Source organism: Culex quinquefasciatus, chromosome 3, assembly GCF_015732765.1.
Source record: "Culex quinquefasciatus strain JHB chromosome 3, VPISU_Cqui_1.0_pri_paternal, whole genome shotgun sequence".
Taxonomy (NCBI): domain Eukaryota; kingdom Metazoa; phylum Arthropoda; class Insecta; order Diptera; family Culicidae; genus Culex; species Culex quinquefasciatus.
Genome location: NC_051863.1, coordinates 140408413 through 140421488, shown reverse-complemented (window position 1 = coordinate 140421488; position 13076 = coordinate 140408413). Strand labels below are relative to the sequence as shown.

Below are 13076 nucleotides of genomic sequence, written 5' to 3'. Positions count from 1 at the left end.
GGTCATCCAAGAACTCCTTGGAGTTAAGACCGGTGGGTCTACTGCCGTAACAAGCAAGAGGTCAGTGATTTTTTAACCACGGATCATAACCGCAAAGCTTCATTGAGTATGGTAGACTACTTTATTAATGTTTTGAAATGTCCTGGGTCATCCTAGGACTCACTTAAGTTAAGAGCTGTGGGTCTACCACCGTGACAATCTAGATTTCTACCTGTTTTGACCACTGATCATTCCCGCATAGCTTCAGTCAGTGTGGTAGACTGCTTTTTTAATGTGTTGGGATGTCTTGGGTCATCCCAGGACTCACTGGAGTTAACAGCCACAGATCATAACTCCAGGGAGTCCTTAGGTGATCCAATACAGCCCAAGTCATTTACAAAGTAGTCTAACCTACTCTGAAGCTATGCGGGTATGATCCGTGGGCAATACCGGTCGACATCTTGCTAGTTACGGTAGTAGACCCACAGATCTTAACTACAGGGAGTCCTAGGATGATCCTGGACATTTCAAAACATTAATAAAGTAGTCTACCATACTCACTGAAGCTGTTACGGCAGTAGACCCACCGGTCTTAACTCCAAGGAGTTCTTGGACTACCCAGAACATCTCAATAAGTTGGTACAACAATGCACTGTAGCCTTCCATACTAACTGAAGCAGTCTGGGTAGGATCCGTTTTCAAAATCTTCAAGTTTCGGCTTATTTCTATGGTAAGCCTCTTGCACAAACGGTTCAAACGTATAAAGACAAGAGAAGACATGTTTCAATCATGCTTAAACATATCTAAACTTATAGTTTGTGCTGATACGCGTCGAATGAAGTCAAGATGATCGAAATCCATAATAAAATAAGGATTTTATGAGTGATTTTAGAAATAGCAAAAATACGATTTTTTGTACATTTTAACCCAAAATACTCAAACTTCAACAAGTTGTAACTTTTGAACCCCGGGGTTTAGAGAGTTCGTACAGAAGACTTTTTTTCATGTCTCGGCGAGATCTTTCGAATAAAGTTTCTCCCGTTCGTGTACATCCTTGGACCAAATCCGCCCATTCTCCTTTACCATAACTAAGGTTGCTAATATAGTTTTTAAGAAAAAAAAAAAAGTTTCTTAATCAACCATTAGGTTGATGCCTTCCTCACATTTACAAATAATTCAATTCCTAAGTTGTACTAGAGTTGTCGAGTGATTTTATAGCCTTTCCTTAGTGAGGAAGGCAAAAAACAATGTTTACATTTAGGTTTACCATGTTTATCAGCTTTTATACAAAACACACATAAATTTTATATGAAATTGTTGAAAAGTCACAATTTTGCCTGAAATTCGTAAAAACTGTTTAAAGAAAATTATTGATTCATATTGCATTTTAAACTGGATTTGAAGCACGAATCAAAAGTTTTCACATTTACTTTAAAATTAGTTCTACTGAAAATGCCTATAAATTTTTAAAGATGTTTTGAAGTACATTTTAAAAACACATCATGGAAAATTGTCCAAAAAATCTGAAAATGCCAAATACAAAATTTCATTTTTAAAAACATTGGCAAAGTCAAACTTCCAGCCCTAAATATTTTTATACTTTTAAGAGTTATTCTTTCAAATGCTTTTGAAAGATCAAAATTGGTTGAAAATTGATTTTTGGTGATATTTTTTAGATTGAAGCCCGTCTAGAAGCGGGGTTGGTTGTAGAGTTTTGAATGAAATTTTAAGTCAAATGTCGTTTAGTGTTTAGTCAATTCACCGTGTAAATCAAAACAAACTGATGAATATTATTTTAGATACAAATGCTGAAAAGTTGTAAAACTTTTCAGCATACATTTAGTGATAAAAAGTGTAAATTTTCAGCCCTTTTATCGAAAAATATTATTTTTCAATTCTTTTTTTTTTGTAGAGAAAAGCAGGTAATTTCGTCGTTCGAGAGTGACAGGAAAAAATAGTTTAAACACATGAACTCAACAAAAATTGCAGCGGCCTAAGTTTCACTTTTTTACCTGTAGTAAAAAAATCCAAGTTTTGTGCAAATGTAAAAGTACTTTTTCAGATTACAAACGAAAAAATAAAATAGTATAAAATCAATTGACCAATGTAAAATTAATTATTTCAATATATTTCAGCAGATTCTTTTGCTTAACAGGCATTTTTTTCCGAAAAGATAAAAAAAACTAAAATTTAGCATTTTTAAAGGAGATTTAAATGCGATTTAATCAACATTTTCATCTTAAACTGTGAGAAATTTAAAATTATTATCAAATGTCAATTTAAATTTTCATCTTATATGTTTTATTCTCGTATAAATTTATTGTTTTTAAATTATTAAAATATATGCTTGTGATAAACTTTTACCTATTTTAACAACTGAAACTTTTATTGATGATTTGAACTACCCTACACAGTAGGTATTTGAATAACTCACCAACACTCTACACTATACCGACACAAATGCCACCGGCCTCGTCCGTCCATATGATGTGTGCCGGTTGGCGGTGAATTTCGACTTTGGCTAAGCGAGCGAGCTCGTTCAGTCTGATTCATGCGATCGCCCAACGCTGCCGTCGGTTGAGGCCCCTGCCGCGATACAAAATATTTTATTAGACTCATCGATTCGGAAGAACCCAACGCGGAGTGAATCACCTGTGCGAAAAGAATGGTTGAATTTCCTGTACCTTATCTAAGTTGTGTTGTTAATTGTGTTTTTTAAATAGTTTTAAAAGTGAGTATGAATTCCATCTGTTATCAGTTACAATGTGATAACCTGAACCTTGAATAAAATACAGCAAATAGTGAAACCAGACCGTATGACCACAATATGAAAAGAAAAAAAAAAACGTTTCTAACAGCATCATAAAGTGAAAACATTCTCGAATGAATTGAGTAATACCATCCGCAACCGTGAAAAAAAAACGGCGCGCAGAAAGACAATTGGCCTCAATTCAGCATCACGTGCGTGCCAGAAGTGCTCTAATCTCGGCTAGAAAATGTCGCGTTTTTAAGTCTACAGCTTATCATGCTACCAATGGAGGCACACGCGAAAGGAAGAACTGATTGGTGTCGAATGTATGACATCGTGATTAACAGCATTAGTGTGGCTATAATAATAAGGAGTTTTTTGGCGTGAAGATTGTCCTTAGATAGTGTGTTTGTGCTAATCAATACCGACATAGAGTATTTTGCGAGAGGGAAAAGGTCAGACAGTGAAAACCGTTGAAGATGTGACTAATTCTGCAAAACTTCTGGAATGACTTCGGGGAGTTTTGAATGCGGAATCCCTGAGCGCATTTTTTGCTTGAAAGATTACATTCTGAAACACAAGGATATGAAATCAATTTGCAGGTTTATCTTACGTGTTTCTAAACAAGATTTTTAAACTTATCTTTGCTCAATTTATCAAATGTTATTCCTATACAAAGTGAATTTACTAAGTTGTATGCAGCTTCTTTTCAACCCACGAAAACATTTTTTGATATTTTAAACAGTTAATGTTTCATTTCCAACGTATCGAAACTTTTTAATACGAACAAGGGACATATTTATTGATATGATCGCGAAATTGAAGGCTCTTGTGAAATAATCATTGTTTTAGCATATCAAATCACAATATTTGGGACTTAAAAATATATTTTGGGGATCCGAGAAAAATGCGTTTTGAATTTTAACCTAACAAATAAAAAAACTAGAACACGAAATATAAACAATAACAATTTTGTACATTGTCTCGAAGTTTGGTTGAATTTGGTTGCCGGAATCTCGAGTTATAATTATAAATATTTACGGTAGTCGGGCATGTACGTGTGTCAAACGCGTTCTTTCCTGAAATCCCTTTTGCCCGTTGTCGCACTTACAGCTATTTTTAGGGTGTGTCAAGATAGCATGACCAAGTCAAACTTCTTCCATATGAAAAGTGACAACAAAGCGTGGATTTTTTTTCAGTTTTTGTTAAATATCTCAGGATTGAACTCGAATTTTGGGGTTCCGTGAAGGTGAGGCATAGATAGGTGCACAATATGACATCCTTAACTTAATTTAGCCTAAAATCAACATGCAACATGATAGCACGGTCTCGACCATTTGTTGACAGTTTCCAATCCTCCTCAGTAAGTTTTCAGCAATTGGGTCCTAAAGCCCTATGCCTATTTTTATGTACAACGGGAAAAAAACACGCACGCAGAAAAATATTTTGTAGAATCAGCCTGTTAGAAGTTTGATTCAACAAATTTTTTGTTGAATATAATCAACGCCGATTTTGCGTTGAAATAAACCTTGATTTTCTCAATAATACAAAAATCTCTTGTTGCTTTGAAAAAGTTGTTTTGACGTTTAGCGTTGATTCAACAAAATCTTGATTTTCAAATCAACAAAACATTTTGTTCATTTCAAGACAATTTTTATTTCGATGGATCAACTATGGTCCCCTTGGAACGAGCTGTCAAGTAGGACCTTTTCTGTCAAGACGGGGTAAATTTTTTAAAATTGATTTAAAAATCCACTTTAAATCCTCTGCAGTCTTACAAAGGGTCATTGTACTTAGAAAAATAAGATCTATCGAACTATCGTTGTGAATAATAATATCACAAACCTATGCTTGATTTTAGGACCCAATTCCATTTGAAAAGAGCCTAAACCGAAAAAAAAGATCTCCGATCGGGCTCAAATTTTTGTGGAGGTTCCTTGGCCAAAATAATTAGACCCGTATTTTTTTGTTTGGCCATTAGGGTGACCAACATCGTGCTAGGGTGGTTCGAAAAATGTTTTTTTTTTCATTTTACGCAAAAACCACATCTTTCAAAAAATCATATCTCCACGCCAATTCATCCGATTTTAGCTGTCTTATACTCAAAAGAAAGGTGATTAGTTTCGCTATTTGGGAAAAAACGAGTAAGAAGTTTCAAAAATCCAGCTTAATATTTGAAAAAGTCGTATGAATACTTAAATAGCGTTTTGACCGTGCCTGGACCAAAGTATCACATAACTTATTAAAAAAACGAGAAAAAATCTTTTTATTTTCGCTATAACTGCAATAACTTTTAAATTTCGGCGATGGCTTATACATAATTGGGTATCAAAAGTTGCGTCTTTCAATTGCGAAAATTTCAAATGAAACTGCTGTTTTAGCAAAAGTCAGGATCTACGGTTCACAACATGCATTCCTGATTTCGTATAAAGAAACGCGGTTTCAGCTTAATAATAACTCAACATTAGACCGATTCTTCGGCTCCTTTTCAAAAAATTCCCAAGTTTTTTTCAGCGTTTTGGCTGTAGTGGCACAATTAAAGAAGAAACCCCCCAATGTTATTACATATTTGAAAAGATAATTGATTTTCCATCAAAGAAATGACATGCATAATGAACAATATTATACCTGTGCTTCTCCTGAAATGAAAATGTAGCGTGACGGGACAACATCGTAAAACTGGAATTTTAAAAGGCACACCAAAAAAATCGACACAGTTTTGCCAGATTGATTATTTAAAACTTTTGCTCTTCTACACATTATCACAAATTGAAAAACGAAACTTTTGCTCCTTGAACTGAAAGATTTGGTTGAGATTTGAGTTTTTGCCAGCCATTTCTTTTCGTGACGGGACAACGAAAGGAGCAGATTTATGAAAAAACTCCTCTCCCATTCAATGACTTGCAGACCTTATTTGGTCAATATTTTTGGCATTTCAGATAAGAAAACGCATTTAAAGCACATTACAATTATTAGATCATAATTAAAATGAAATTTTTCATATAAAAAATCACATTGAAAATTGAAAAAAAGTTACATTTTGGTGTAGCTTCGCTAAGAGTAGAATTTCAAGAAATTTTCAAAGCAATATGTACCAAAATGTTCTCAGGTTTATGAAACAACAGCGCTGAAAAACATGTTATCAAATTTTGTTTTTAATTTTTAGTCGTTTAATCATCTTGTTCCAGAGGTTTATACAGCGATTCCACGTCAAATTAAAAGGATCCAGATCAAAAGTTCTCCGTTTTGTTCAATTTTGGCATGGGAGTTCCATGGTCAAATCACAAACACGTCTGTTTGTCTGTGGCCAAATTAATTAGACCCGATTTTTAATCCATAAACAGAATTCCAAGATATGACTTTTATAAGCAAAATATCGGAATTCGGTAAATTAATTGAACATAAAGCACCATTCATCTCCAGCAAAATGTACTCATTTCGATGGAGAAGCATGGTACTTTAAGTTCGAGTGATATACATAATTTCGATAAATTTTTTTTCGAATGATCATTTCTCAGAACCAATTTTCAGAATCATTATAATCATTTATGGGTATATTACGTAAAACATTCTGAAAAATCATAGAAACATATTTTCAGCTCTAGAGCTTCAGCTTTAGAGTGTTTTTCCCGAGATCTTCAAATCAGTAATGTTTTCATTTTATCTGTAAACGTGTATTCAGCCAATATTCAGCTATGTTTTAAAAATGTCTTAGTATTTTTCATTAAAACCCCAACGCCCACCTCTCTTTTGAAACGTGGTGAGCTTAAATTGGTTCAGCCGTTCCGGGTTATGCTGGTTTGACGTGGAATTGCTGTATAGACTTATTTTGACGATCTTACCTAGTGAGCAAAATCGAGCCAACCTTACTTGAGTTGAGTAGATTTGGCTCTTTAATTTTATTTTTGAACTTTTGAAAGTAAACTATTGTAATTGTTTTTAGAGTGTGCCATGAATAATTTCTAAATATTGTTCATATCATTGTTTGACAACTAATTCTTTTCCAAATCTTTGTGCTCATATTTTTTTTTAAATCGAAGTAAATGTAGGTAATAATGTCATCAATTTTGAATCAATCTAGAAAGAAATGGCTCAATTTGGTGTCCATTCAAATTTCTTATCCTAAACGACAAGTTGAGTGACGCTCGGTCGATTAGCCATTCCATTCACTTGATTACACTTAATAACTTAAACATTTCAAGTTGAAACTTCAATGCAAGCCACCCGGCTCGCGACTGCAAGTGCAGCGTGCAATGTTGCAAAAATGATTGCTCCGCCGCAGTAACCCTGAGTTGGTCGAAAACGAGTATTTTTGACGGTCAAGTTCATCAGATCATTCTTTCCTTTCGTTTCAGGTCACCTCGGGATATCGCAAATCGGATAACCGCGTGCATTGCTGACTGGATGATCCGCACAAATCATCGACAAACGACGACGAGGAAGCTGCACTCCGAATTAGGAGCTTACTAAATTGCCACTGAGTGGTGTTACTTAAAGACTAATTTAGTGAGCCGCAGGATGTTTGTGGATCTGTACGCGTACTTGACGAACCTGCCCCGATGGCACATATTCGCCATATTCCTGGTGGGGTATTTGTTTTACTACTTGATGGAGGTGGTTAAGGTGAGTTGGGTTTTTTTTTTGTTTGTTGCAATTTCGCTGCGGAGAGTTTACTTTTTGCGAGTCATCCTACTTGATAGTGGGGAGTTGTTCTTTAGGAAATTGGCGAATATTTTTATATTTGATTTACCACATAATATTTTCTCTTCAGTTCAGCTGTCCCAAATTATCCGCTTGAACTCCTTGTCATAAACAGGATTAAAACAATACAAAGAGGAAACATGTTTTAAAGAAAATGGTTCTGATTTACAGAATCATGAATTCTTTATGTGGGAAAACTTGCAGGCTATGTTTCATTCGCGGGGAGGTCTGGCGACTATATAAAATCTAGTGTTTGGTTATCATTAATAACAAAACGATTCTTAATCCACCATTAGGTGGTTGGTGCCTTCCTCATATTTACAAAGTAATAATAAAAATAAGTTTATGAAAAAATATATACCTGATACAGACTTTTCCAGAAAACATGCAGAGTCTCATTTGAAGCAATGTGGCAACCGAGCGTTTCGCATCTACACTCAAAATAGTTTTCACCACAATGTTGCATGAAAATATACGTGATTTTTTTCCATTTGGCATTTCATGCAACAGTGACATGAACGTCATGTGGGAACTGAATCTCAGTGCACAGACCCTCGATGGCTGTTCACTACCGCATCACGCAAGGTTTGCATGAATTTCTCGTGAAATTAGCATGACTCTCCATGCAATATTCACATAACATGAATGTCAAATTCACCTGATTCTTAATTGGCATTTTAGTGGGTTATTTCTTTATTTTTATTTTTTTTTCAGATAAAAAATTAATAATACACAAGTCATTAGTTCTTTAAACTTTTTATTGTCAAAAGATTTGATTTTCCGATCTTTAAACCACAATCTTATTTACATTTCATAAAACACTATTAATCACAATTCACTAGCAATTTAGCTGCTTCCCGGGTGAAGGGTTTAAGTTGGGTGGAATTCTTGTATTTTTGTTGAATTTGATTCTCGTATCCGGATTTTAGGTAACGGTGTGCGGGCCGGTATGCTGGAGCACTTTAGCAGCCTTAATTTTCTGTCGGTTCCCTCCAGCGCCTTTCTCAGCTTACTTGTCTCCATTTTGCGACGTTTGATGGCCTGGTTTTGCTGGGCCTTGCGCTCCTCCGGATTTATGTTTCACTCGGCCTTTCGGAGGTCGACGACGATTGTGCGCTGGAAAATTTGCTTTACGAGGATCTAGAAAAAAACAATTGCAATTTAATTTTTAAAAAATACAACATGATTACAAAAATACTAACCATCGAACTAGAAATCTGGCTGAAAGAGCGCGACGAGGAATGTCAGAAAATGACCAGCTGAATCGACAAAAAAAATTAAACGATGTTCACTTCAAGAGAATCAGCAGCAGACTGCTCGCCCGGTTTGAAATTTGCAGACAGGAATTTCATGCAACCTCTTCAAACATTGTTGCAGACACACAAAACATTTCACCACAATGTAGCATGAAAAGGTAAGTGGATTTTTTCCATACCAGTTACCCTGTGGATTTGACAAGATTTTCATGCAGACCTAAACACAGCTGACTGTAAGCCACGCCTCCAATTTTTCAGGCATGAATTTCACGTAGCGTTCAATTGTGTGAGTGCAGACTATGTGAGAATCAAGTTGGGATGACGTGAATTCACTGTGACAGTTGCATGACTCCTGTAAAACGTTGTTCTGAACCAAAAATGGGCTGCCACTGGAATTTTCATGCAACTATGTGGTGAATGGTTTTTTGAGTGTACCCGGATAAACGAAAACTATATCGATTCTGGTGAGGAACTTAAAAAAACCTTATGAGATAAGGTCACCATTTGTAATAATGTTATTTGGCGGACCTCGATAACTATTTGTTAAATGGTTACCATACGTAATAGAGTTTTTTTAATGTTTGTAATGGTAAACAATTTTCTTGATGACTTTAAAAAACTACTTGAGGATGTTTTCTCAAATGGTTACCCTAACTCATAAGGTGATTTTTAAGTTCAAATGGTTCATATTGATTCACGATTACCATATAGAAACATTAAATACCCATTTGAAAAATAGTTACAATTTGCAAAAAGCGTTTACAAAATTTGACTAAGTTTTGTTTTCAAATGAAAGAATCCAACTTTTTTGTCTGTACACAGAAAAAAAAATCCGGTAAATTTACATCATTTATGATATACCAAAAGTACCATTATGATACACCAAAAGTGATGCAAATTTACATTAGCTTCATTTTAAATTTACATGTCTTCCGACGTAAACCTGCCGAGAAAATTGTGATTCAAATCGTGTAAATTTCCGATGAAAATAACGTAAATTTACCAAAGAAGCAAAAAAAATTACTCCGTTGAATCCAGAATTCGATGTAAATTCAAATTGCTTTTGCTTTTTTGGAATGAATTTTTGCTTTCTTTTCTAACTTGAATAGTCAACATCAATAAAGTTGACTATTAGTTTGAAAAGCAATCATTCAGAAAGGCAAAAAAGCTATAAAAGTACATCAAAATCTAGATTCAACGAAGTAACATCGTTTTGTAAGTCAAAAAAAGATTTGGTTTGACTCACAATATGAATTAAGAAACTCTAAAAATATATCTGAAACAACATTCGAAAAGGGTGCGTTCATTCTAACCGCTGAAACTTTTTTTGCGATTTCCGAGATAAAAAAAATCTTAAACATCTAGTTTTATAAAGTTGCCTGAAGCTTGAAAATCAGCAAAATAATTCGAACTGACAAAATGTTCATCTACCATTTTCTCGCGTTGGTTTAGACCAGCGATTTTCAACGGGGGGCCTACTTGATTAACACGGTAGGGGGTACCAGCCTAGAAGAAGGTTAAGAATCGCTGGTCTAAAAATAACACAAATTTAAATGACGTAACAATTGACTTTCAATCAATCGAAAACCCACGTTTAACTATAATATGTATCTACTAACTTATGAAAAACCCGTTATTTGCCTTTTGCAAACCAGAAAATTAACTACTAATTCTTAACATAAACATGCTAAACTAACTCAAGGTTTTAAATCCTCTACTGCTGTCATCAGCCGACACAAAGTTGCTGATCATGGGCGCTCTCGATGTTCTGATGCTGTTCGACGACTTCTGCCTTAAATTACCTTCTTGGTCTACCTTTAAGCGTTGATCAGCTGGTCTTGCCCGTCGCCGCCCGCTTGATCTGCTGGCCGTACCTTATCTGCAAAACGAACTCCAGCAGCACCCCGGCGCACGAGTTTTTCGACTTATCGTCGCCGTTTTTTTCAAATCCAATCGTTCTGTCAGATATCTTTGTTGCGGTTAGTCAAGTCTTGATTAAGCGATGGAATTTTGGCGGGATTCTGGTTTTCTAGAAAAGAGAGAAAGTTAACAAACATTAACAATTCCGCATTGTTCATTCTTTTAAAAAAAACACACACACACACACACACACAAACTTACTTTTTATCACTAATTTGCTGCTGCTGTCTTGACCTCTGCCCTGCTCTGCTTTGTTCGAGATGTTCCGGTGACATTTTCCTGGTTAGCGTTGACCATCAACCGTCGTCCAGCTGCCACTGCTTCCGCCGTAGATGGTAGAACTGGTCAAGCAGGCCCTTTCTTTACCAACTCCCACAACAGCAGCAAGATGCAATGGGTTTGGATCGCAACCGTTCAGCCAGCGCAGAACCAAAATCCGATCTCAGTTCGAAATTGTTGGCCACTGAGTCCGACACCGTGAACCTCGGACACTTACGACAATCCCAACTGAGGCAGAAAACAAACATTAGTGAGAAAAACCGGGGGAAAAAGACCCTTTCCAACAATTAAATTGCAAATTTTGCAACGATCGCAGTAGGCGGGCAAACAAAAACCAATGAGAAAAGACAAGCAAAACGAACAACCACAAAAAACATTGCACGCTGCGACGATACTGCGAAACATGTACACGGTTAAAAAAACTAATGCTTTTTCAAGATTTTGTAGGCTTGGGGACGTTTACAAGTTACGTTAGAGGGATTAGGCATTTTGGAAATAATTGGGTACTAAAGCCCTATGTCAATTTTTATGTACAACGGTCAAAAACACGATCAAGAAACCATTTCTAATCACTTTTTTTCATTTTAATGCAACAAAAAATAATTACAAGACAACATTTTTTCGATGGATCAACTATGGTCCCCTTGGAACGAGCTGTCAAGTAGGAGCTTTTCTGTCAAGAAGGACCGCGAGGTTAACTTTTCAAAATTGATTTAAAAATCCATTTTAAATTCTTTGTGGTCGTACAAAGGGTCATTGTACTTAGAAAAATAAGCTTTATCGCTGTAAACAATAATATCAGCAATCTAAGCTTCATTTTAGGACTCAATTATTGTGTGAAACAGAACGATAATGCGGTTTTATTTTACGTTAAAGTTGTAGTCTTTATTATGCTTACATTGTATGTAATTTGCTAACAAAACCCTGTCGAAAAAAATAGTTTCAGTGCCGGAAGGCGTCGGTGGCTGTATTACCAACTCCAAGTATAGAGTTTTATTTGAAAAGGTCCTATAAACATGAATATCCCATAACTTATAGAAACCTTAAAAAAAACTGGAAGAAGGGTAAGCTTCTGACGAGTGCTTCTGATTTTGAGCTGAAATAAAAAATAAGTCATTAGACCACGGATTCTTGAGATCATGCTACGTACGTAACTTAATGATCTCACCCCTCATGTTGATTTTTTTACCATCCCCCCGTTCATGCACCAACAACGAGACCGAGACTGGCGATTTGCTTTCATTTAAAGCAGTATTTCCCAAAGTGGGTACTGGGACACACCATCCAGGTTTTTAAGCGAAGATGGCGCTCGAATGGTGAACGTCCGAAATGTCAAAATCGCGCAGTAGCACCAACATTAGAAAAAAAATGTGGCTGTCATGCCATGGCACACTTTTTTCTTAATGTTGGTACCATTGCGTGATTTTGACATTTCGGGCGATCACCTTTCGAACGCCATCTTCGCTTAAAAACCTGGATTGAGGCCCGACGAGTTCCTGGAATAGCCGTGGGCCCCACTAGGCCCCACCATTGTTGTATGGGAGTGGGGCCTGGACAAAAATAGTTTGGGTATCAGTGATTTAAAGCAATATGTCAATCAAAACAATGTAATTGGGCCAATGTCAGTTTGTATCCTGCTCACTCTTAATGTAAACATCCACTGATTTGAACAGGATACACTCTTTGTTTACAAACTGACATTGGCCTAATAACATTATGTTGCTAGAATTGTCAAATGCATCACCGAACACACATAATCGTAAAACTTGTATTAAAACTCTAACGGAGCATGCAAAATTTAAAAAAAAACAAAACAAAATTTTGCTTTCCGTGAACAACTTCTACGAGAGTACTTCACTGCCGCTCTAATCTAGACCGTCCCGTATAAAAACAGCAAGCCGAGAAAATCGCAAGACAAATTTGTCCCACCCATAAGGCTACCTGTTAAGATTTACGAAAAAAAGAAATTTGCTACGGTTTTCTGGAATAAACTACTAAATTTTATTTGTTTTTCTGATAGCTCACATGATTTAGAATCAAACAGAATCCCAAAAAAGTGTCCACGTGGTTTATGGATGGTCCCATATGGGACGAACTTGATTTGAGCGACAGTACAATACACGTTTAAGTGAATGCACTGATTTAAACAATCGTTTGACTAAACATAAATTCATTTACTATCATCTTATCAG

General features: G+C 35.9%; 1 protein-coding gene across 3 annotated transcripts in view; it reads left to right on the top strand.

The window, feature by feature from the left end:
* LOC6033581 (phospholipase ABHD3) overlaps positions 1-13076 on the top strand; it is a 32984-nt gene that overhangs the window by 9361 nt on the left and 10547 nt on the right. For 2 of the 3 annotated variants that reach the window (XM_038262870.1, XM_038262869.1), the window contains exon 2: positions 7084-7351. In XM_038262870.1, coding sequence (XP_038118798.1) covers positions 7247-7351 — 105 coding nt within the window. In that variant the 5' untranslated portion in view covers positions 7084-7246. Of the gene's footprint in view, positions 1-2510; positions 2711-7083; positions 7352-13076 lie in introns of those variants that run through there. The other variant, XM_038262868.1, reaches the window with a different exon arrangement.